Below are 25,849 nucleotides of genomic sequence, written 5' to 3'. Positions count from 1 at the left end.
TGTGCTCTTACTATAGATGAGCTCTTTGGTCTCTGGCCAGCTGGGCCAACCCCTGTGCCCTTGGCCGCGTCAGTCTCAGCAAGGATTTCCGAGGGGCGCTGAACTGGCAAGAGGCCTTCACCACTGCTGGGGCTCCCACATATGTGCACATGCACGCACCCACACGTATGCATTTCTGCAGGAGTTAGGGCTTGTCCACATCCCTGAGCACAGAGGAGGGAAAACACACTGAAAGCCACAGAGCTAGGGAAGGCTGTGGCTCAGGGCCAAGTCTTCAGGAAAATGCCCAGACGGTTGCTAACTGACATTCTTTCTGAGACCCAGCTGCTTCATGGAGGTAACTTCAAAAAAACCAAAAGCTATCATCAGTATTGTCTTGGGCTTCTGAGAAGGAAGCATTCGATCCCTTTCCTTAAACCCTGCTGTTGTGTGTGCGTACGTGTGTGTGTGTTTAAGCCTTGTTATTTTTTCAAGCATTGTTTTCCAAGTTTCATTTCTGAGATAGGCCGAGCTTTTTTAGTAATTCTCAATGCCAGCTCTTTTAGAGTCATTAAGTCATCAACAAAAAGCCATAGGAAGCATTAGGAGAGAGCATGATGTTCAGTATAATAATTTGTTGGGCATGCTCAGCACTCAACTGTTTACAGAGCCCTCATGTACAGGGCGGCCGGGAAGTGCATAGAGTGAGCCCCGGGGCCGCGGCCTCGGTTGAAGGTTATGGGGGAGACGCCTTATGCTAAAGCCACATTGTAATTATTTTTTTAAGTGAATAAAAATTTGTTAAATAATTGTTTAAAATTTTATTTGGAAGAGAGAGAGAGAGAGAGTGCAAGCAGGGGAGAGGGGCGGAGGGAGAGGGAGAATCTTAAGCAGGCTCCCTGCTTAACACAGAGTCTGACGCAGGGCTCCATGCCAAGACCCTGGGATCGTGACCTGAGCCAAAATCAAGGATTGCATGCTTAACTGAGCCGCCCAGGTGCCCCAACATTGTAATTTTTAGCGCACTGAGATTATGTATTGTACCTAGGTGTTTGTATCTATTTCTAATGTTCTAGGTTTACATCACATTTAAATAATCCCCTAATGGTCTTTAGTATCTACTGTTTTTAGAGAAAATGACAGGATTGAATGGAGATGTACTGCTATTATTTCTCAAAGGGTCCTCACCACTCATCCCACAAGGATCTTGGGTTGGGGTCCCCAGCAGCTGCCCCAGACACTGGAATTTGGGAATAAGAGGCAGTTTTGGGATTCCAGAAAGCACCAAGAGGGGAGTGGGAAGCCAGGCAGGGAAGGAAAGCAGCCTGTTCAGGTACATAACCAGATAGGTCACTGTTCTGGGCAGTTGGGACTCAGTCCCCCTGGAGGGCTTTGGGAGTTCAGTATGGAACTCTGCAGATTTGTTCTGCAGGAGCAGGACCTGGGAATGTATTCACCATGCCCATCAACCCTATACAGAGGGCCACTCTCTCCCACAAGTCATAGACATGTGCAGTTGGAAGCCATCAGGCTGAGTGCATGAGAAAGGTGAGTGCCGTGGGGCAGGGGTGGGACACTCACACCGCTAGCTACAGTCAGGCCCAAGCTGTGTCCACCACCCTGACATCACACCCTATTGCAACAGTGGTCCGTGGAAGGATACAGAACATCCTCTGTGGCTGGCCTTGCAAACCCGAACTCATTCCAGTAGATCTCTGCCGAGGAGAAGCTCCCAGCTTCCAGTGACTGTCCCAAGGCCACTTGGTAACTGGCGAGCACGGTACCTGCAGATTGTCACCATTTACCAGTGCCAGGGCAGGTGCTAGACCCACGCTGAGCTGATCCAACAAGTCCCTTTCCGGGGAATTCAGAAGTCTTGGCTGCCTGGGTGTAGAACATGTAAATTCCAACCTGCGATGGCCCTGTTTCCCTCTCCAAGGAGCAGGAAAGCACCGTGTGCAGAAGAAACAAGAATGAGGCATCCAGGTGAGCTGCCGAGATGAGAAGTTATAAACCCTGGCTCCCGTCCATCCCCGGGGCCCAGCTAGGGCAACTCAGACCCTGAGGGAATGTGTATCACTCCAGCCATCCCCATGCTCACACACCCAGGGGTCCAGGTTTTTGTAAAGGTTTTTAAAGGACTTCCCTTGGTCTTTGGTTCCTCTTTCTGCAACAGAGGAGACACGTGAGAGCCCCTCCTCAGAAACGGTCTACAGACCTACCTGCACACCTCAGGTTCAGAGCTGCGATTGGAACTGGGGTCTGTCTGCCCAAAGCCCACATTCTGTTCACTTCCTGGCTGCCACGGCGTGTGTGAAACTGGTCCCCCAGTTCTAGCTTGAGACACAGATCTTGTTTTTGTTTTTTTTTTTTAATTTTTTTCAGTCAGCTTTATTACATTATAATCTACATTAGTAAAATTCACTTGTTAAAGTGTACAATACTACGAGTTTTTTTTCAATATATGAAATTTATTGTCAAATTGGTTTCCATACAACACCCAGTGCTCATCCCAAAAGGTGCCCTCCTCAATACCCATCACCCACCCTCCCCTCCCTCCCTCCCACCCCCCATCAACCCTCAGTTTGTTCTCAGTTTTTTATTTTTATTTAAATTTTTTTTAAACGTTTATTTATTTTTTTGGGACAGAGAGAGACAGAGCATGAACGGGGGAGGGGCAGAGAGAGAGGGAGACACAGAATCAGAAACAGGGTCCAGGCTCTGAGCCATCAGCCCAGAGCCCGACGCGGGGCTCGAACTCACGGACCGCGAGATCGTGACCTGGCTGAAGTCAGACGCTTAACCGACTGCGCCACCCAGGCGCCCCCTGTTCTCAGTTTTTAAGAGTCTCTTATGCTTTGGCTCTCTCCCACTCTAACCTCTTTTTTTTTTTTCCTTCCCCTCCCCCATGGGTTTCTGTTAAGTTTCTCAGGATCCACATGAGAGTGAAAACATATGGTATCTGTCTTTCTCTGTATGGCTTATTTCACTTAGCATCACACTTTCCAGTTCCATCCACGTTGCTACAAAGGGCCATATTTCATGCTTTCTCATTGCCACGTAGTACTCCATTGTGTATGTACACCACAATTTCTTTATCCATCCATCAGTTGATGGACATTTAGGCTCTTTCCATAATTTGGCTATTGTTGAGAGTGCTGCTATAAACATTGGGGTACAAGTGCCCCTATGCATCAGCACTCCTGTATCCCTTGGGTAAATTCCTAGCAGTGCTATTGCTGGGTCATAGGGTAGGTCTATTTTTAATTTTCTGAGGAACCTCCACCCTGTTTTCCAGAGTGGCTGCACCAATTTGCATTCCCACCAACAGTGCAAGAGGGTTCCCGTTTCTCCACATCCTCGCCAGCATCTGTAGTCTCCTGATTTGTTCATTTTGGCCACTCTGACTGGCGTGAGCTGATATCTGTGCGTGTGTCACTGGCAGTAGCCATGAACGGAATTCTTGGGTTTCCAACCCCTTAATGACATAGAAACGGGGGCCATTCAAATTCCAAGAGCTCTTAGAGGCCTTCTGGGCCAAGCCTCCTCACTGACAGAGAAACTGAGGCCCATAGAGGGGACAAGGCCCACTAAGGTCACCTAGAGTCAGGCGCAAGGTTGGGACCAGACCCAGGCTCCCGACCTGGGACACTAAGTCAATGTCCCCAGTCGACACAGCTGAGACTTGGAGCCACGGACTGCAAAGTGAGTCTGATTCTCAGGCTTTTCTCTAAGAAGAGGCTTGGGGGTAGGTCACCAGGGCTTTGCACCTGCCTCGTTCTTCCCCGCCATGAAGGATCAGGGACCCCCTTCAGGCTCTCTGACTGCTGAGTCATCAACCAAGGGAACAGCACTCCCCCCTCCCCCAGCCCTCTGCCCTCTGATGCTCTTGCTTCTGCAGAACTGGTTCCGGCATCCCTGGGTGTTGAAAGAAGGGAAGGGAAGGGAAGAAGGGAAGAAGCACGGAAGCAGGCACTTCACGTTCCTGAGTATTTGTCATTTTAAGATGTGCTTTTTTTTTTTTTTTCATTGAGAAAATATTACCGGCTATTTCCTCTCGGCTGATCCACTGAGAGATCAAGGGGAGCAAATTACACCTTTTGTCCCCACAGTTGGCAACAGCAGGAAACTAATCCTACAGTGTGATATACATGAGGACGGGTGAGATTCAGGAGGCCAGGGGAACACAACTGGGGCTCCTAACCCAACCTGGTGAGAGGCTCACACAGGGAAGGCTTCCTGGAGGAAGAGAATTTGAGAAGAGGTCTGAAGAATGAGCCAGAATTAGGAAAAAAGGGGGGTGTGAAGTGTATTCCAGGCAGCAGCACAGCTTGGATAAAGGCTCAGAGGCAAGACGATGCAAGGTGCATTGGAGAAATTTATTAGAAAGCAAACGAATGCGTTTTTCTGGCAAGCTGAACCAGAGAGAACCAGCAGGGTGAATCTGCTGCTATAAAGGTCAATTTAGGGGCGCCTGGGTGGCTCAGTTGGTTAAGTGTCCGACGTCGGCTCAGGTCAGGGTCTCATGGTTCGTGGGTTCAAGCCCCGCATCGGGTTCTGTGCTGACAACTCAGTGCCTGGAGTCTGCTTTAGATTCTGTGTCTCCCTCTTTCTCTGCCCCTCCCTGGCACTCTCTCTCTGTCTCTCCCTCTCTCTCTCTCTCTCTCAAAAATAAATAAACATTAATTTTTTTTTTTATTTTAAGTTTATTTATTTTTGGGACAGAGAGAGACAGAGCATGAATGGGGGAGGGTCAGAGAGAGAAGGAGACACAGAATCTGAAACAGGCTCCAGGCTCCGAGCTGTCAGCACAGAGCCCGACGCGGGGCTGGAACTCACGGACCGTGAGATCGTGACCTGAGCTGAAGTCAGCCGCTCAACCGACTGAGCCACCCAGGCGCCCCATTAATTTTTTTTTTTTTAAAGGCCAATTTAATGTTGGATAGTTGCTCTATACTCAGCCACGTGGAAGATCTCTGCATTCAGAAGGTTTTCTCCCTCACTGGGAAGACAAAGCCTTTGAATTTTAAAGACCAAAGAATGGAATTATGATGAAATATCTACCAGTGGTCACAGCCATTCACTGAATACCGCCAGCAACCAAGAGCAGCCCATCCTAAAATCAGCCACACCACCATACTGAAAGCTATTTCCTTAAATCAAAAGAATTTGTCTCCTTAATATGTGTTCCCACTTCCCCTCCCCACCCCCGTTTTCCTGTTACATAAAAGGAGACTCTTATTCACGCAACAGGTTAGGGTTAGGGTTACAGTTAGGGTTTTTCAAAGATGGTGCTAATGTCTCACCTTGCCCTGACCTGAGTTGTCCTTTCCAGTCTTTTTTTTTTTTTTTAATGTTTATTCTTTTTTGAGAGAGAGAGCATGAGCAGGGGAGGGGCAGGGAGAGAGGGAGACACAGAATCCAAAGCAGGCTCCAGGCTCTGAGCTGTCAGCACAGAGCCCGACATGGGACTCAAGCCCATGAACCATGAGATTGTGACCAAAGTCTGACATTTGACCAACTGAGCCACCCAGGTGCCCCTTGTCCTTTCCAGTCTTAAACAGGAGCACACCTGAAGAATAACACTGGACAATGCCAATGTGCAGAATCAGAGCCCTAAAGGGACCTTTAAAGTGAGCCTGTGGTTGGGGTGCCTGGGTGGCTCAGTCGGTTAAGCATCTGACTCATGACTTCGGTTCTGGTCATAATATCACAGTTTATGGGTTCGAGCCCCATGTCACGCTCTGCGCTTGGGATTCTCTCTCTCTCTCTCTCTGCTCCTCCCTCTCTCTCTCTCTCTTCAAATAAATAAATAATTTTTTTTTTTTTTAAAGTGAACCTGCTGGGAGCTAAACTTGTCAAGAGCATCTTGCAGGAGAGGAAACCATCCCAGCTGGCTTTGAAGAAGAGGGAGTCTGGCCAAGAGAGAGGAAAGGGAATTGCAGAAGGTGGGTACAGCCTAGCTCAACGCATTTCTTTAATGTCTTTTTGTTTTGCTCAGTAGCCTTGCTTTTCCTTAATATAAAAAGAAAAAATATCTTGCCTATAAGCACTTTAGGAAGTGCAGATAAGCAAAGGAAAGAGAATAAGAATCACCTGTAATTCTCCCACCCAGAGATAATTCCATTAATATTTCCATATTACAATCATATCATTTAAGACTTTCTCCCCCTCTCTGTGTGTATTTGTTTTAACCAGGCTTGTGTCGTACATAGTATAGGCCATGCTCGCTCTCATTTGGCAAAATATGGGGAATCTTCAGCCGCCAAACATCTTCTCCAGCACCATTCACATGCGAGGTTGTGCTCAGCTTGCGTTTTCGGACATATCATTATTCATTTAGAAAGCCCTCTACTGTGGGGCATATGGAGGCTCTTCCTCTTTCTTTCTTTCTTTCTTTTTTACTATTTCCTATTAGAAATGAAGTCTAGATAGTCCCACATTGCTGAGATTTGGCTATTTTTTTTTTAATTTTTTTTTTCAACGTTTGTTCATTTTTGGGACAGAGAGAAACAGAGCATGAACGGGGGAGGGGCAGAGAGAGAGGGAGACACAGAATCGAAAACAGGTTCCAGGCTCTGAGCCATCAGCCCAGAGCCCGACGCGGGGCTCGAACTCACGGACCGCGAGATCGTGACCTGGCTGAAGTCGGACGCTTAACCGACTGCGCCACCCAGGCGCCCCTTGGCTATTTTGGCAAATAAACTTTACCAAAGACTCAAAGCTGATAGAAAGGAAACAATTCTAACAATTGTTTTTAAGAAAAACTTAAATACAGATTGCTGGGTATCACAGCCTACGACATCCAAAAGCCATAGGCTTCTGGATGCTTCCACTGGCTGCCTTAGGAGCCAGCTCTCCTGCTCTGGGCCTCGGCCTGCGGCTGTGTGGCCGGGGAGAGCCAAACTCTTCCCAGGAGCACAGATCTCTGATCAGGTCCACCCTGAACAGCGTCCAGGTCCCTCCAGCCTCCCTGAGGCCCAGCAACAAGGAGAAAATGGTTTCCTCTGTCTCCTCCTGCCAGAACAAAGCCAAGGAGTCACAGCTTTTCCTTTGCCACCAGGAACATTCTGGAACATATTTCCTGTTCCCTTCCTTGTCTGCTCCAGTGATTGTCCTCAGGATAAATTCCTGAGAAGGAAATTTCTGGGGCAAAAGTTACCTGCATGTTGCAGGTTTTTGAGACACAGTGCCAAATTGCTGTCTGATGGGGCTACGTGTCATGGATTCTTTTTGCCTTTTTTTTTTTTTTTTTTTTTTGTCTCTTAGCTTCCTGATAAAGCACTGAACAGCCTGGGTTGAATCAGCCACCAGACCAGATAAACAAGCTGGCCTGTCGCTATTACTGTTCTCTGCAACTAGGAAAGGAACTCCCTCGGATCCCGCCCAGGACCTGGAATTCTGAAGCTTACAGACCAGACACCTTTGCACCTCGTTCCCCCTGCTCTGGCCCCACCCTCCCATCTTTCCCCACCCCTGCACCTGGGTGGAGCCCGATGCCAAGGCGGCAAAGCCTCTCAGTCTTCCGACCGTGCTCTGCTCAGAGCGGAGGCCAAAAGAGGGCCCTGAGCCCGGCCCCATGAGGACGCTACTGACCATCCTGGCCGCGGGATCCCTGGCCGGTGAGTGCCCATCACCCTGTGGTCAGATCCCCGCCCCCCCTCCCCCGACACCCGGGAGGGTTGATCGGGGTCTTTTCCCCCATCCCAGCCAGTTTCGGTTTCCCCTCCACTAGGGCTGAACTGGATGATAAGTTTCCCTGGAGAACTGGGGGAAACCTCAGGGTACTGGGGAGAGGATGCGAGGGCCCTTCAGACCCTGGGTTCTTCTGGAGACTCAACTAACCTCTAAACTCAGGGATGCAGCCAGCTGTCTGAACTGGGGGTGCCAGATCCCCTCACCTCAGTGGTTAGAGAATTGGCCCGAGGGAGGCAGACCTCCTTGGACCACTCGAATCATTCTGATAGCTGTATGGTCCCTTCCTCTGCTTCTGGCTTTCACTGGCCCAACAAGGGGAGGTGGGAGAACAACAGAGGGACAAAACTCGAGTGCGGCCATTGTTTCCCTCCTCACGTCTGGGGCTGGGGGGCTCTTCCGGCCCCTCACTCTAGATCCCAGAGAGCGCTTTGTCCCACAACGGCCAGGCCTGCCACGTTAACGGGTCTTAAAACATCCTTTGACAACAGAACTAGAAGGCATGGTTTCCAAACCCAATAAAATCGGTTTCTTGATTTACCGTTATAGAGAAATTTCAAACAGATGCGTGAGATCCCAGATTGTGTCTCTGCTCCAGGAGAGGGGTAGTACAATTCAGGGAACTTTCCCAGGAAGTGAATGCATAGTGCTGACTGAAGAGCAGGAGGGAGGGTCCCTGCAAGGCCCTTTCTGGCTCAAGTGCAGGATAAAGCCCATAAAGAGCCGGGGCTTCCCAGCCCCCTCTGCTGCTGTCCCCTGTCCCCTGCGTAAGCTGGTGGGATCCACAGTGCTTCCGGCTGCCGCCTGGGCCCCTCCAGTCTGTCCAACTCTGGCATCAAGATGGGTATTCCCAACACGCTGCGCCCTTGATGAGTGGGGAAGACTTGTTGCCTCCCCCGAAGACTCCATTCTGATTGGAAGTCTTACAAGCTCCTGACCCTTTCAGATGGGGACCGAAGGGAAACAGTCTTAGGAGTTGTTCAGAGCCAAGAAGGTTCTCCGGGACCCAGGTCTCCTCTGCCCTAGCATTCTGAGGCTGATTCCAGAATATTTTGAATTGTTTTTGTTTGTTCGTTTTTCCTTAGCTTCCGACTTGTTGACATAAAATTGTTTTTCCAAGCAAACGTGGGAACTTCCTTTTCTAGAGGCTACTGGTCTGTGAGTTCCTAGACAACGCATGGGTGTCCAGGATTTCACAATGTAGACTTTCACCCAGGAAGTGAGACACAACACAGGTTGGGGAACGCATGATGGAGTTGAGAAGAAAAAGAAATGAGTGAGGTAGGAGGAGAGGAGAGATCCTGTTAGCCCTCAATCCCCCCTAAAAGAAGAATCCAGCCAAGGTCCATCCACCTCATTTCTGGAAGCCAACTTCAGTTCCCTCCTGAAAAATGGTGCCAACCTCCTCCCAGCCTGGGCCCCTCACCTCCCAAGCAAGTCTCAGCCTCAGCCACCAGGCTCCCCCCCAACCCAACTAGCCCACCAGCATACTGACCCCAGCCAGCAACCTTTCCACTGTAGCCCCTAACGAGGGGTGGCTTAGACACCCCAGACAGACCCTGACCTTCTCTCAAATCCACCCTCGCTCTCTCCTTTACCACCTTGCCCTACCTTTACCACCCCACCAGAAGGCACCATTCAGTTCTGACTTCAAATTGGACTCCCTCCCTCAACTTAAGACCCAGTCCTGAATCCAGGATCGCTCACTCCCTCCAGAACAGACCCCAATTCTGCCCAGACTCAGATCCAAACAAGATGTCAGCCACACCTTGGGGCCCAATAGCATAGCCGCCACATTGGCTAGAAGCAGTAAGACACCCCCCTGCACCCCCAGACCCCTAGGCCTTGTTCTGAGAGCTCCAAAAAACCTGGAACACAAAGATCTCTATAGCTGCTGGGACTGACCAACCCAGGTTCAAAGAGGGATGCGTCCTTAGACCTTGCCAGTGGATGCACAGCAGGGTCAGGTTTGTTCTAACACTCTTTCCCACCCTCTCAGGGGCCTCCTAAGCCCATGAACCCCTCTTGCAGAAATATCGTATGTAGACTCAGAGTGGGGACTAAATAACAACCCACTCCTTGGGCCTGTTGTGGTCATGGTCACGTCCAGGGTGGGTGGAGGCACACACACATCAAAGACACATATGTACACAAGGCCCCAAGGCCTTGGCGCAAGTGGGTCGGCACCTGTTTATTTCCCACCCCAGCCAACCAGGCCCTTCTGAGCACGCTCAGAGCCAGCTGTCAGTTCCGGCTGCCATTTTCCTGCACCCCTCTTCCTTTCCACAGACCAAGCGTGGAGGGCTGAGGGAAGAGCTTTGGAAGTGAAGGCTCTCATTTATAGTAAAAATTGCTTCAGGGGCAGTGGTCCCTCTCTGGTCCTCTTCTTGGGGCTCTGGCCCTTTGCTGTCCCCTCCTTGCCCTCCTGTATCCCCCCATGACCAGTCTAGCACTCTGATGAGTCCTGCAGGCTCTGTCATATACTAACTGTGACCCTGAGCAAAGAAACCTGTCTGAGGGGCGCCTGGGTGGCTCAGGCAGTTAAGCGACTGACTCTTGATTTCGGCTCAGGTCATGATGTCACAGTTCGTGAGCTCGAGCCCCTCATCGGGCTCTGGGCTGACGGCTCGGAGCCTGGAGCCCGCTTCGGATTCTGTGTCTCCCTCTGTCTGCCCCTCCGGGGCTTGCACTCTGTCTCTCGCACTGTCTCGAAAATAAATAAACATTAAAAAAAATTTTTTTAAGAAAATAAAACGGCGAATTTTATGGGATGTGAAGAATGAAAATAGTAAATATAATAATATATAATGAATACTGAATATAATCATAAATAATAATAACAACAATAAAGGTAGCTCAGTAAAGAATAGAAAAAGAAGTGAAGGAGAGCGGTGATGGTCCGTTGCAGAGTCTCTGGTGAGTAGGACCCCTCATCGGACGGCTTGTTGGAAGGCTGGAGGCAGGGTCCTCGTGCCCATCTCCTCACGCTGCTCCCCCACCTCCTGCAGCTCACGTGGCTGAGGACACCTCGGATCTTCTTCAACACGTAAAATTCCAGTCCAGCAACTTCGAAAACATCCTGACGTGGGACAGCAGGCCGGAGAGCGCCCCAGACACGGTCTACAGTGTTGAGTATAAAAAGTAGGCTTCCCTCTCCACATGACCTCTTTTGATTCTGCTCTGAAACCGACCCTTCCGAGAAAATCCCCCTGTGCGGTATGTCTCCACACCCCCACCCGATGTTATACAGCCTGCACCACCGCCTGCCAGATAGAGCTTTGCTGCTTTGTGGTTTCTTTTGCAAAGGGAGAATATGGTGATTGTTAAAATTCCAGGCTCCGGGGTCAGACTGGCCGGCTCTCACCTTTATAACCTTGGGCGATGGGCACCAAGCCTGTGTCCCATCCGTAAAGTGAGAGGACCTTCATCATTGGATTGTTAGGTAGATTAATTAAGATAGACCCACGAACACTCGTGCCTGGAAAATGATAAGCTACCAATAGTTGTTTTATTCTCATCAGTGAGACTAGCTCAACAGAAAGTCATGCCCACCCCCTCGAGCCCGTGCCCTCATTCCTGCCCGTCTCCCTTCCCATGCAGGGGAGGAGGTTGACGTGAGCTCAGGGGTCTGCAAACCCGGGTTCCGTTGCCGGTCCTGCCACTTTATCCCGCGGCAAGTCACTTCCCCTCTCTGCGCCTCAGATCCCTCATCTGTCAAACGGGGATAACAGTGCCTTCCTCAAAGGCTTTTGGTGACGACGAGCCCAGAATATGAACTCAGGCTGGCTGAGTTCAAATCCCAGCTCCCCAGGCGTAAGCTCCAAACACCTGCCCAGATATTGCCTCTTTAAGCCTCAGCTTCCCTATTCGAAAAGGCGGGAGAATGATATATGAACCTCACGGGATCACCATGAGGACTCACAGATCATCCGCATAAGGGGCCTGGGACACAGAATATGCAAAGTAAATACTAGATATCGTTATCATTATTAATAAACCACGGGCCCAGTGCCAGGCCCGCTCATTGAACATGTGCCCCGGTCCCTCCCTCGCCTCCAGGTACGGAGAGAGAGAGTGGCTGGCAAAGGAGGGCTGCCAACGGATCACCCGGAAATCCTGCAACCTGACCTTGGAGACGGGCAACCCCATGGAGCACTACTATGCCCGCGTAACTGCTATCAGCGCTGGAGGCCCGTCGGCCACCAAGATGACCGACCGGTTCAGCTCCCTGTATCACAGTGAGTGGGCGCCCCTCACTGCAGGGAAGGGGAGGGGGACGGCCCAGGAGGGCTCTGGGGGGCCGTTAGAGACGTGGCTTTTAGGGAAGGTAGCTGCAACTACAGAGCATCCCATGTGCACTGTTCATCTTCCTCCAGCTCCATCCCGACCTCCCGAGGTCAGTCGCCTTCACCTCGCCTCTTGACTACAACCAAGGCCTCCTAACTCAGCGCCCTACTCTGGCCTGGACTCTTTTCCGGTCCTCAGTCTTGGTCTCTGCCTCAATATCACCTCCTAAGTGGGCGTCCCCGCTCAGGCCCCAGTGACCTCATTTCACTACATCGCCACCTGTTATTCTCTGCCACAGTCAACTGTTCATTGTCTCGACAGCTCATGTCACCATTTGCTTATGTGTATAACATCTGCCTTCCCCAGTGAAACACGGACTCCATGTGGAGGCGTGGAATCCCCTGTATTCTCGGTCCTTCACATAGGGCCTGGCATGTGGGAATTAATACATAACTGATGAATGAATGAATGAATGAATGAATGAAGTAGGAGTTGCCAAACTCCCCACACAAGTTAAGCAGGTGGTGATGTTCACTTACTGACTTAACAGCCGTGTGGCTGTCCAAGAAAATTAAAAAGTAAAATTAAACAAGTTATTTTTTCTTGGCTTGTCCAATTAATACGTATTTACTGCAGAAAATCTGGAAAATATAGAAATCCACAAACAAAAATGAAAGTAGCCCAAAAGAATCTGAACACTTAAACATAAACATAGTTGCTAGGGACCCTTTCTACTCTTTCGTAACCTGGTTGGTAGGTGTTTTTCATAGAATGCTATCAGGAACGTTTGCCCGTGTTGTTAAGCATTTTTCCACGACGTGGACACCTCATGGCTGCAAAATGATCTATTCGATGGAGGTAGTCTTCATTTACTTCCCTCATTCCCTTTTTGAGGATTTTTAACCCAGTTTTTTATAAACAAAACTGAAGTTCACATTCTTCTAGTTCAGATGTTTTTGATCTTGGTGGGTCAATGGACCCTTGAGGGATTTTTATAAGTTAGCTTCAGGAGGAGTAGGGTTCATGAATCCCTAAAATCGAGCGGAAAATATCTGTATCTGTAGGTACATTTTGGGGAAGAGAAGTTCCATAGCGTTCATCAAATTCTTAAAGAGGTCTGTAAACCCCTAAGGGTTATTTGGTTATTGGGAAAATTTTGTCTTGAACGAGATTGAAGTCTTAGGTCTGGCCTTTGAGGCCGAATCAATAATTTGAGGCCCCCCAAACATTATTTAGGTTATGTAGTTGAGCCATCAGTCCCCAAAGCTGTCATAGCCGATAGACTTGGGGAAGGGTGCTCTGGCCAGACTCGAGGTGGGGATTGAGAAGGCAGGGGTAAGGTCATGGTTAATCTAGGGGGCCACTGCCCCTCTCCCTGGGTGCTTCCCACTCACCCCTGGGCACCCTTTTGCCAACCTCAACCCCAAACACCAGTTGCTTGCAGAACTTTTGTCTTCTCACGAGTTTGTGTAGCTGATGCTTTCAGAGCATAGCTGGGGTTGGGGTGGGAGGAGAAGGGAAGCAGTCAGTCCCGTCCGAGGGTCCGGGGCAGTCTCAGACACTACTGGCTGGTTCTAGCCCTTTCTTTTCTGCGTTTCCTTCTCCCCTTTCTAGCTACCATCAAACCACCCAATGTGACCTGTATCCCCAAGGTGAGATCCATCCAGATGATTGTCCATCCCACCACCACGCCTATCCACACAGGGGATGGTCACCGGCTAACCCTGGAGGACGTCTTCCCCGACCTGTCCTACCACTTAGAGCTCCAGGTCAACCACACCTACCAGATGGTAAGTGTATATGTCTCCCTGGTCCTTCCCTGCCTTGGAAACTCATTTCCCTCTCAATTAGATCTGCATCGCTTTAAGTAGAAAGGAGATGTGTTTTCTATATATATGTATTTTTTAGCATTCTCTGAAACACAGCCCTCCTTCTTGTAGATCACATACACAATAGCACTAAAGTCTCTGACAAGTCCCGCAAAGCCAAGTCTTCAGTTTTAATTCATTGAATACAACTTCTCTCAAATCTCTTGACCAGAGAAGCTCTTTTTACTTTGCATGATTTTTTTTTAACTTTATCTTTTGCCTAATGCCTTATAACATCCTGGAGAGCAACCTCTATTAACATCTTCAGGTGTCCGCTTTGGAAAATGCTGGAATCTATTTCCACTGCTGCAGTTCTTTTTGCTGGTTCTCCTCTATTTTCAGTAACTGGATACAGGCAGTGTCTTAAGATCACTAACAAGGAAAGGTGGAAAGCAAGGGTACAAAGGGTCAAATCGCATACAAGGTATTTCTTTTATATCCAGGAAACACGTGTTATTTTCTCCCAGCAGGTGCCACGAGTCCATAATTCCATTGAATGACTATTGTTGCACCCAAGATGTTTATAACCTAGTAGATGAAGAAGGAGCAAAAACAAGAATTCAGATAGTTATAGAAAGAGGAAAATAAGGGTATCGTGTGTGGTGGAGCAGGGGTGGGGAGGGGAGGGGGGAAATGGCAGCTCAAAGAGTTCTGGAAAAACTCCCAGAACTTTCTGGTGCCAGTGCCAATTTCTGAGATGTGCCAAGTAATGCATGCTTCTGATGTCCCTTAGTCTTTACCATAACTTTAGGAGGTAGGTGCTATTATCTCCATTTTCTGAACGAGAAAACAGAGGCTCAGAGAGTTTCAGGCACTCACTCAAGATTGTTCAGCAAATAATACCATAGTCAAGATTCCTATCCAGCTCTGTTCAGAGCCCACATTTTCCCTTCACTGGCCTAGGCTGCCCCACCATGACCGGAGACAGAAGCAAGAAAACTTAAAGCCCTACTGACAGGCACCAAATTGTCTGGTTTGGCTGGAGCGCGGGGGCTGTTTCTCAAAACGTGGCCCCCAATCGATGGCATCAGACTCTCCTGCAATATTTATTTAAAATGCAGCCTCCTTCCAATCTACTCACTGAAATTCTGTACTTGCCTGTCTGGGATCTGAATTTTCAGGGAACAACCCAAGTGCTTCTTACCCACCCTGAAGCGGGACAACCACTGAGGTAGACGAGCCACGGGAGGTAAACCTGGGTGGTGGACAGAGAAGTTCTATTTATTTCCACAGTCAGGGGAGCAGTTAGAGATTACTGAGCAGGAAGAGTCCTTATCACGCTCCTTGTGGGGAGATATTTGGGTTTTTACTGAATATCTTACAACTTAATTCAGTTTGTGGCCAGAAAACATACTCTGTGTGTTTGCGGTCCTTTTAAATGTATGGAAACTTGTTTTCTGGCTCAGCATATGGCCCATCTGGGTGAGTGATCCCTGTGTGCTTGAAAAGAATGTGTATCTTACCATTGCTTGGTAGAGCGCTCTATAAATATATCAGATAAAGGCAGCTGATAGTGTTACATGCTGTATGTCTTTCCTGATTGGGGAAGGTCTACTGTTCTTTTAATTGCTGAGAGTATTCAAATCTCCACCCAGGGGTGCCTGGGTGGCTCAGTGAGTTAAGCGTCCAACTTTGGCTCAGGTCAGGCTTTCGTGGTTCATGAGTTCGAGCCCGGCGTCGGGCTCTGTGCTGACAGTTCAGAGCCTAGGGCCTGTTTCGGATTCTGTGTCTCCCTCCCTCTCTGTTCCTCCCCTGCTCATGCTCTGTCTGTGTCTCTCTCTCTCTCTCAAAAATAAATAAAGATTTAAAAAAAATTTTTTTTAATAAACAAAAAAATAAAACCTCCACCTAAGACTGTGGATTTGTCTATTTTCCCTTTAACTCTGTGCAATCTGGCCAGGCATTGTGTGCATGAAACTCCGTTATCAAACACATACACAGTTCTGATCGTTACGGCCTCATTGGGGCCTAAATTGACCCTTTTATCATTATGAAATGTCCTTTTCTCCCCAGTATGATTCTTTGTATTGAAGTCTTCTTCACCTGTTACTCATATAGCCTCTCCAGCTTTCTTTTTTTTTTTTTTTAATTTTTTTTTTCAACGTTTATTTATATTTGGGACAGAGAGAGACAGAGCATGAACGGGCGAGGGGCAGAGAGAGAGGGAGACACAGAATCGGAAACAGGCTCCAGGCTCTGAGCCATCCGCCCAGAGCCTGACGCGGGGCTCGAACTCACGGACCGCGAGATCATGACCTGGCTGAAGTCGGACGCCCAACCGACTGCGCCACCCAGGCGCCCCTCTCTAGCTTTCTTATACTTAATCTCCCTCGTATATCCTTTTACCTCCATTTATTGTCAATTTCACTGTCTCATATTTAAATGAGACATATTTAATGAGCATATTTAATGAGCATATTTAATGAGCATATTTATTTATTTATTTATTTTTTTAATTTTTTTTTTCAACGTTTATTTATTTCTGGGACAGAGAGAGACAGAGCATGAACGGGGGAGGGGCAGAGAGAGAGGGAGACACAGAATCGGAAACAGGCTCCAGGCTCCGAGCCATCAGCCCAGAGCCCGACGCGGGGCTCGAACTCACGGACCTTGAGATCGTGACCTGGCTGAAGTCGGACGCTTAACCGACTGCGCCACCCAGGCGCCCGAATGAGCATATTTAATGAGCATATTTAAATGCTCTTGAAGACAGCATTCTGACCATCTTGGCCCTTTTCCTTGAGATATAATTCACATACCATAAAATCATTCCTTTTAAAGTGTACAACTCAATGGCTTTTAATACATGCAAAAAGTTGTGTGACCATCACGCTAATTCTCCTTATCCTATTGATCTGTTTTTGACTTCTCTGACTCTTTTGTCACCTCCCATCTGCTATTAAGAACACTCCAGTGCGATTCTTATTTCAAATATTGTATTTTTCAGTTCTAAAGTTTCCAATTTTCATAGTTTCTCTTCTGGTGAGACTTCCTAGTCACTCAGTTTTAGCACATTTTCTTTCACTTCCTTGAGCGTATTTCTACTAGCTGCTTGAAAATCATTGCCTGTTAATGCCAGATTTGCGTCATCTTGGAGGAGGTTACCACTGATTGTTTTTTCTCCTGAGTATGGATCACATTTTCTCTTACTCTGCCTGTCTAACAATTTTAGAATGTATCCTGGATGTTGTGAATGGTATACTGGGGGGGCTCTGGATTCTGTTCTTTTCTTCCAAAGAGTAATTGACTTGTTCTGTTTTATTTTAGCAGGCAGGTAATTTGGCTGGGCTTCAAACTCCAAAATGTCAGTCCCATTCTTTGACCTTTACCTGGACTGCTTGGAGTTTATCCTACTCACTTTAGGGGCCAGCTGGGGATTTGGGCCAGGTTTACACTCAGAACTTGGGCCTCCTGCCTCTCTATGGACCAGTCCTCTCTGCGGTCTCTCCCCTCACTTTTAGCTGTTCTGATTGCCCAGAACTCTCTCTTATTATTATTCAAACCAGTAAGATTACAAGGTTTCTATTTAGGTTTAAACCACACCGCAAGCTAAAAGACATTTTAAAAAAATGACAAATCCACCTAATGCCTTTCCTTTTCTGCTTTCTCCAGTATCTGCCTGCTTTTGATTACTCTCTAATGCCTACAGGTGGTTTTTATTTTGGCCAGAGTTTACAGTTGATGCTTTAGGGAGGGTTAGTCCAAAGAAGCTATAAATTACTGGGAGCAAAAAGAAGAGAGATCGAATACGAAAGTGAATGAGATGGGGCGCCTGGGTGGCTCAGTCGGTTAAGCGTCCGACTTCGGCTCAGGTCATGATCTCCCGGTCTGGGATTACAGCCCGCGTCGGGCTCTGTGCCGATAGCGGCAGTAAAAAAAATCTGGGGAAGGAGGAATCTTGGGCCTTGGCAACTTGCTGGACTTGTATCACACGATATTTAACGTGTGCAATTTCAACCGTATGAGTTGCACAAAACAGTGAGTTGTAAAATCCGTTTGTACACTCCTTCACACACTTACACGCCCCTCCAAAAATAAACATAAAAATAACCCTAAACCCTGGCCTCCACATGCCTGCAAAGGGGAAGATGTAGCTGAAAGGCAAAGAACGAAGAAGAAAATTCTTAGCTTTTGAGGCCCAATTAAGGCAGAAGCAATGAGGAAGGCAAGAGAGGGACGGATATTCAAGGGTTTTTGATACTTGACAAAGAAGGAGGAAGAGGAGGAGGAGAAAAACTAGGAGAAGGGGAGATAATGGTGATGTTGGCGGAGGCGGTGATGGTAACAGCAGCGAGCCTAAAAAGAGTGCTTCGTGGGCCAGACCCTGTTCTAGTGAAAGCACGTGTTGCTCGGTGACCGATTGGGTTTGCAGATAAAGCAGAGGGTAGGGGAATAGGAATGGAGCATTGCGGACCAACCACCAGCTTTTGGTGTGGGTAGCTGGTGGACCATACTGAGTGCAGTAACCCAGGCAGAGGGGTGCACAGGCTTGCTTGGGCCCCATATGGAGACTAGTGTGTACAAGGAGTCACTCTGCGTTCTCTATCAAATTCAGCACCTTGGAGGCAAGCAGAGGGAATACGAGTTCATTGGCCTGACCCCCGACACAGAGTTCCTTGGAGCCATCAGGATTTTTGTTCCAGCCTTGGTCAGAGAGAGCGACCCCTACATGTGCCGAGTGAAGACCTTGCCAGGTAAGTTCAACTGGAGCCAGAGGGAGGTGGGACTCCTGAATTCGAATCTTGACTCTGTGCTTTCTTCCCTCTAACCAAGGTGAGGTCTGGTGGCCCACCAAAAACTACAGAAGGATTATTAGCGTATTGCCAAAGTCAATGTTTGTTTATCCATCATTGAGTTAGCTGATGGGCTGTCATTAAACGTGTTTAATCCCTACCCTCCAACCTGCTGGATATCCTCTCTCTGACCAGCTTTGTATATACCCTGGCAAATCCACCGTAATATTAACCCAGGTGAGATCTACTGGGAAATAATCTGCAGAAGGGAAAGCAGAGATGATAAAAACTTCCCTCAGTATCTTCCAAAGTCAAAGAACAGTAACAGTGATAAGAACTAGCATTTCTTTTCTTTTTAATTTTTTTTTTTTTTGAAAGACAGAGAGAGACAGAGCACAAGTGTGGAAGGGGCAGAGAGAGGGAGACACAGAATCCGAAGCAGGCTCCAGGCTCTGAGCTGTCAGCACAGAGCCCGATGCGGGGCTCGAACCCACAAACCGTGAGATCATGACCTGAGCTGAAGTCGGACGCCTAACTGACAGAGCCACCCAGGCACCCCAAGAACTAGCTATTCTGCAGTGCTAGCCAGGGACCAGGAACCACTAACCACAATCCTCATGAGCTACCTATGAGACAGGTACGATTATCACCCTGTCTTACTGAAGACACTAAAGTTCAGAGTGGTTAAGTAACCTGCACAAGGGCACACAGGCGGTGAGGGATAGAACAAGGCTGAATTCAGGAGACCATGTTCTCATCACCACGCTACTATAGAAATCGTTTTGAGTCATTGGCTCAGGGAGATGGTGCAAGTTGAGAAGATGCAAGTGATAGGAGGGCGTCGGATGGATTTGGAAAAAGAGTCTCCTCCTTAGTCATCAGGTTCAGATTCATGATGTCAGTAGGTGATTTCTGTGCTAGTGAGGAGGCGAGGCAGCTGCCAGAGGCTGGGCCGTAGGGCATGCCTGTAGCTGGGTAGAATCATCCTCGGGGAAGCTCTCCTCCCCGGTGTTGTTCAGAAACTCAACTCACCAGTCGCCCCAAGAATGCACAAGAGACTGATTGTCTCCACCCAAGTCCCAGTGCATTAATTTTCGGGGGAAAAGATGCCTGGTCGAAAGGCCAGCACTGGCCACTTGCGCGGGGCAAGCCTTTCCTGGGGAAGGGCCACGGGGACACCAGAATAGAACTTGGCAAGGGCAGAGCTAGAAAAGGAAACCGACTGTACAGGCACCAAGCTGGGGGCATGTATATGATTTGTGACTCTTTCCCCTGGATGGACTAGACAAATGTCCCCCATTCCTGGCCTACCCCTGCCCCACCCCACTTTCTGCCAATGTGCAGCCCCCTCTACCCTTATCCTTCTATTGGCTTGTCCTTACACGGTCTAGGTCATGATGTGATACCTTTTATTTTTTTTCTAAGACCGTAGATACTTTTACATAAGTCACATTTCTTATTGGCTATTTCTTCCTGACATCTAGAAGTCACCTTATCCTTCAAAATTAAGTATATTAACAACAATTCCCGCCATTTGTTAAGTACCCACTCCATTGCCAAGCACTATGTAAAATGCTTTACATGCATTATCCCATTTAATCTTTATAACAATCTTGTGGGTTGGGTAGCCTCACCCCCATTTCACAGAGGCGGAACTCTGGCTCAGAGAGGCTAAGCAACTTACCAGCAACTGCACAGCTGGTCAGTTCATCTAATCTTGAAGCCTGGGCTCTAACCAGCACTTTGCAATTTTGTTTTTGGCTAGGCCTCTCTACTGCACATTTATGTCTCTTATTTCCATTTCAGAGTGATATGTCCTGCCCTTGACCCCGTATCACGCAGTCTGTCTTATCCCAGAGTCCAGAATTTCCACTTTACTTCTCAGGATGTCTGGGAGGGTCACAGAGCAACATCTGAGCATCTTGATGCTGGAAAGGACTCTAGGGGTCATTTCACCCCATATCCAATTTTTACAGATGGGGAAACTTAAGGCATCTTTGTGTAGTGCCTATGAGGAGAGCTTTGTAGTTGAACATGACAATCCTGGTTCTCCACCGAGCAGCTGTGTGCCCTTGGCCAAGTCACTTAGCCTTTCTGAGACTCAGCTTCATTATCCCTAAGAAAGGAGCATCTCTGGCCCTCAATGTTTGGTAGGATGTCATAGGCAGAGCACCCACACCGTGCATATAGTAAGAGTTCAGTAATTGCTGGCTCTTATTCTTAATAAATAGTAGACCAGAGGGGCTCCTGGGTGGCTCAGTCAGTTAAGCGTCTGACTTCAGCTCAGGTCATGATCTCACAGTCCGTGAGTTCGAGCCCCACATCGGGCTCTGTGCTGACAGCTCAGAGCCTGGAGCCGGCTCTGGATTCTGTGTCTCCCTCTCTCTCTGCCCCTCCCCTACTCATGCTCTGTGTCTCAAAAATGAGTAAGTGTGAAAAAAATAGTTTTTTAATAAAAATAAAAATAAATAGTAGACCAGAGAGGGTCATGCAGCAGAGAGAAGGATTCTCAGCATGTCAGTGGCTGAGCCAGACCTCTAACACCCCACATTCCAGAGCACCAAGAGGAATACCGTGTGACAGGGGACAGGGTTATCACTGAGGTGGGAAGCTGACCCAGAGAGGTCAACAGTCAGAGCTGGGGAAGGGCGAGAAGTGGGCTAGAAGTGGAGGCTCCAGGGATTCCCAGGGTTCACAGCAATTGTCAAGGTCACTGACAGCTGGCAATCAGCATCCCACCACATGGGGGAATGGAAGGAGGGTGGCCTGGAGGGTCAAAACCCCTGGAGAACACAAATCACCAGTTTTCGCAAAACCCCAACTATTGCTTTCTTACCACGCCCCCTACCGGTCCCACCTGGGCTGGTGACAGGAAGTGTGTCAGGCCAAGAACTGGCAGCATCAGTCTCAAAGATGCGGGACCACTGGGAGAAGGCTCTACATTAAAGCCCTTAGTCGTCCTTCTCTTTCCCTTTTAGAAAGGGTGGTGCCCTCCCGGGCTCCCTCCTGAGCAAGAGCTTCCCAAACACCCAGCCCATTACCTTTGTAGGGAGGCACAGAGGACAGGCCCCTCCCATTGCCACCTCCCCCCACACAACCCCCTCTGCCTCTGCCCCCAGCGCCCTGCTAGGGAGGTAGGGCTGTCCTCAGACCCAGGCAACAGAGGTCACTTTAGAAGGCTCTGCTCCGGCCATACTCTGGCCATGACCCTCCCCACAAGGTGAAGAGTCCTTAGGTCCAAATGCACAGATTCTCCCCCGGAGCCTGTGACCTCCTAGACCACACTCTGAGTACCTGGGACCCCAATATCCCCTGTACAAATGCCCTGAGCGAGCCTGTGTCCAGTCTAGTGGATCTGTTCCTTGCGTCCTTCCTCCCAAGAGGAGACGCTGTTGATGTGCAGACCCTTAGCCCAAAGGATGGCCGTTTGTTTGTGGCTATTTGTTTGGGGGGGGGGCACATGGATGAGCTTGGCTGTGTGGGCTGGGGAGTCCACATCCATGTGCACAAGGCCCCTGCCAGAGAGGGATAGAGCCAGGGTGGGTCAGGGGCCTGTGACAGGCTCTCCCTGCACCCCCACATTTCAGCACGGGGACTCCCAAGGAATCTAAGAATCCAAAATTCAAACCTAGCCTTCCAGGTTGTTATGTATTTTTTTAATTTACTTTTTATTTGAGAGAGAGAGAGGGGGAGAGAGAGAGAGAGAGAGAGAGAGAGAGAATCCCAAGCAGGCTCTGCGCTGAGCCAGGTTGTTATGAAAAATATATCCGTCGGGGTGGGAGCATACAACATATTTTACTTAGTGTCAGAATGATTTATAAATTCTGGATACTTAGGCATCTAGTATGTGGCCCCCTTCTTGTGCTCTTGACCCCGCCCTGCACACGTTGGGAGTAGGAGAGACCTTCCCAAGCCTGGCCCAAGAGGGCAGGGCAGGGAAAGCACCCAGCCTGCAGCATCCACATGGGATCTGGCCCAGACCAGATCCCAGCCTCAGTCTTCCTGCTCTGGCCCCTTTGCCCAACCCACCCCCCCCCCCCCCCCCCAGATCGGACGTGGACATACTCCTTCTCGGGCGCCTTCCTGTTCTCCATGGGCTTCCTCGTCGCAGGGCTCTGCTACCTGAGCTACAGATATGTCACCAAGCCACCTCCGCCTCCCAACTCCCTGGTGAGCAGTTGCGCCTGGGGCCGGAAGGAGGGGTCCAGGGGGGACCCCAAAGCAGCAGGGGCATGGGCCCAGGGACCCCTGGCTCTCCCTGAAGGGGAGGGAGAAGCACATAGTGCAGAAAATTAGACTTCCTTTCTCTTCTCCAACCTAAAGCCGACAAAGACATGGCCCAGCAGGGTGTATTGGAGAAGGGTTGGCGATGGGGGACAGTGGGCTTGGTAAAGAAAACCCACGTGACTTGAAAGCATCCACGTCCAGGCAGGTAACCTAGGAGAGCAGGCAGCTACAAGGGGCTGACAGCGGGTGGGCACTCTGGGGAGCCCTAGAGCTCACATCCTGTCAAAATGGGCCTCCCTGGAATCCGGGCCAGTGTAGCCAGGGCTTCTAGGCCCTATGTAAGCCCCCCCAAGTCATGCCCCAATATGGCGGCCAGTGCCGGCTCTCTGTTAAAGCCACAGGTCCTGCTGCAGAGGCCCGACCTGATGGGTCTGGGGCTCTAGGAGCCGGCTCTCGTTTATGCGAGGGACAGAGGAGTTGAGGGCATTTCGCAATGTCAAAGCCCAGATGAGCCATTTCCTGTAGAATTCCCCTGCCTCCATCCTTTTGCACCTGGCCCCCTATATCAGGCCCTTGGGGACTCGTGAGTGACGAACAGTGTGGGCCACCACCTCGAGAGCATACCCCCAAGGTAACCCCCAATGTGAGTTACCTACTTCCTCGAGAAAGCACAGCCCCGCTCTCTTTCCTTCAGATAGCCTAGACTTTAGAAGTGGCCCTCCACTAAAGCCTCAACTGGGAGCCCTGTCCCTTCACAGAGGCCCAGCATTCAGAGAAATCTCTGGAAAGCCAAGGGGGTGTGTGGCACGTGCATTTTGAATGGTGCCTCAGGTGGTCTACCCCATCCCCTCTGCCTCTCCTTGGAGAACCCCAACCATCCATGGCACCCTCAGGGAGCTGAGAACGTGCCCTAACAGGTAGACTGTTGTCGTCCCTGCACAGAATGTCCAGCGAGTCCTGACCTTCCAGCCTCTGCGGTTCATCCAGGAGCACGTGCTGATCCCTGTCTTTGACCTGAGCAGCCCCAACAGTCTGGCCCAGCCCGTCCAGTACTCTCAAGTCAAGGTCTCCGGGCCCAGGGAGCCCCCGGGAGCCCCACCACTGCACAGCCTGTCTGAGACCACCTACCTCGGGCAGCCAGACATTTCCGTCCTCCGGCCCTCTGGAGTGCCGCCTCACCAGGCACTCTCTCCACTGTCCTGTGTGCCCCAGGCTTCCCCGGAAGTTAGGCCCCCACCCTATGCACCTCAAGTAACCCCCGAAGCTAAACCTCCATCATACATGGCACAGGCCATCTCTGAGGTCCAGCCCCCCTCCTACACTCCTCAGACTACTCCAGACAGCTGGCCTTCTTCCTATGGGATGTGTGTAGAAGGTTCTGGCAAAGACTCCCCACCTGTGACACTCTCTAGTCCCAAACACCTCAGGCCTAAATGTCAGCTTCAGAAAGAGGCACCAGCTGGAAGGTATATCCCCGATGGCCTTTCTCTGCAAGGGATGACCTCCTTGGATATGGGGGACCCCCAGGAAGCAAATTCCTTCCACCAGCATCTGGGAGTTCACACGGACAGAGTACCTGACCCCAGTGTGCTACACAGAGGGGAACTAGGGACACCGTCGTACCTGAAGGGCCAGCTCCCCCTCCTCTCCTCTGTCCAGATCGAGGGCCACCCTGTATCCCTCCCTTTGAACACTCCTTCCCTCCCCTGTTCCCCCACAGACCAGGAACCAAGTCCCTGGGGCCTGCTGGAGTCCCTCGTGTGTCCCAAGGACGAGGAGCCTGTATCTGAGACTGAGGCCCAGAGCCCGGCCCCTCAGGCATCAGACCTGAAGCAGCCCACAGAACTGGACTCTCTCTTCAGAGACCTGGCCCTGACCGTGCAGTGGGAGGCCTGAGCGGAGAACAGGGCGGGCCTGGGGCTTCCTCCCTGTCCCCGCCCTACCTCCCATCACTGGCTGTCACTCCCACACCCGACCATGCTGCACACTATGCAGCCCGGCCGCAGGTGAGTGCCCTTGAAAGAACCGAAGGAAAGAAGGACACGGGGCCCCTGCCATGGGTGAGCTATGGTTGGAGCAAAACGGCATGATAAGGACTGCAGCCGGGGAGTTCTGGGTATGCATCGTATGCAAATGAGCGTGTGCAAGCAGAGCCCTGAGGGGAGAAGCAGTGTGGGGAGTTAATGCAGGAGGCTTCACGGAGTTCCAGCGCCCCCCTCTCCTAAGATGCTGGACACCAAGTTCCCCATCCCGTTCCTGGCCAGATTCGTAAACGAGTTGGACAGAGAGTGAGGTCTCTACTTCCTCTGTGGTTCCCCTATCCTGAGAAACTGAGTCTGGGAAGGACGCCTCATAGCAGGCTGGGCAGAACCAGAACAACCTGCACTCTGCCAAGGCCGAGGTGGCGCGAGGGAGGGGCGCGGCCCGGGGCTCCTTCCAACCCGGCTACTGCCTGAAATCACACCATCTCAATTTCATCCCCCTGCCGGGGGGCTTCCCCCCTCCCCTGGAATGCAGGTCCCAGGGAGGGAGGACACACACAAGCCTTTCCTGCCGGCGGACGACGAGGGTTCAGACCCTGTCTTGAGAGCAGGGTTTGTAAGGAACACGGGGTCATGTGGCCCCTGAAGTAGACACAACAACAAAGTGCACTTACTTGACAGCTTTGGAAACTTAGCTCATCTGGGTTCAAATTCCAGCCTTACCACTTACCGGCTGTCTGACTTCAAGCAAATGAATCACTACTCGAAACCTCAGTTTCTTCATCTGTAAGGTGGAGATAATAACACCTACTTCACGGCGGTGTGGCGAGGATGAAATTAATTAACGAAATGTCTATAAAGTACTTAATTGTGCCTGGCACATGCACAGTGCCCAGGAAATGTCCTGTTGTGATGTTTTACAGTGAGTGACACCCCCCCCCCCGCCCCCAGGATGTGGCTTCACGCTGGGCATTTTCTCATGGGCTCACATCACCCTGATCTTCTCAGGATTGCTCTGGGCCAGGCCAGAGGGGCTGGGCTATCTGGGGGAGGTGGAAGGAAACAGGGTCTGAAGACA

At 50.0% G+C, this 25,849-nt stretch overlaps 1 protein-coding gene across 2 annotated transcripts; it reads left to right on the top strand.

The window, feature by feature from the left end:
• The first annotated feature begins 7,305 nt into the window (after positions 1 to 7,305).
• Positions 7,306 to 25,671, top strand: IL22RA1 (interleukin 22 receptor subunit alpha 1). Of its 2 annotated transcripts, XR_015254540.1 has the most exons (8): positions 7,306 to 7,601; positions 10,683 to 10,815; positions 11,734 to 11,912; positions 13,576 to 13,751; positions 18,385 to 18,523; positions 22,611 to 22,732; positions 23,732 to 24,795; positions 25,453 to 25,671. XR_015254540.1 is itself a non-coding variant. In XM_025912431.2 (7 exons), the coding sequence occupies exons 1-7, from the start codon at positions 7,559 to 7,561 to the stop codon at positions 24,683 to 24,685; spliced, it is 1,746 nt and encodes a 581-aa protein (XP_025768216.1). In that variant the 5' UTR covers positions 7,306 to 7,558; the 3' UTR covers positions 24,686 to 25,077. The 2 variants fall into 2 exon arrangements, 1 of the variants encoding a protein (XP_025768216.1); XM_025912431.2 differs by lacking the exon at positions 25,453 to 25,671 and having other exon boundaries at positions 23,732 to 25,077.
• Positions 25,672 to 25,849: the final 178 nt, after the last annotated feature.

The sequence above is a fragment of the Puma concolor genome, chromosome C1, assembly GCF_028749965.1.
Source record: "Puma concolor isolate L17-30 chromosome C1, mPumCon1.1.hap2, whole genome shotgun sequence".
Classification (NCBI taxonomy): domain Eukaryota; kingdom Metazoa; phylum Chordata; class Mammalia; order Carnivora; family Felidae; genus Puma; species Puma concolor.
The sequence above is the reverse complement of the archived record's forward strand: the minus strand, read 5'-3'. Positions and strand labels throughout refer to the sequence as shown.

Coding starts and splice junctions, on each gene's coding strand:
- IL22RA1 (XM_025912431.2), top strand. CDS start 7,559: ATGAGGACGCTACTGACCATCCTGGCCGCGGGATCCCTGGCCG. Junction 7,602..10,682: donor GGCCGCGGGATCCCTGGCCG/GTGAGTGCCCAT, acceptor CACCTCCTGCAG/CTCACGTGGCTGAGGACACC. Junction 11,913..13,575: donor GTTCAGCTCCCTGTATCACA/GTGAGTGGGCGC, acceptor TCCCCTTTCTAG/CTACCATCAAACCACCCAAT.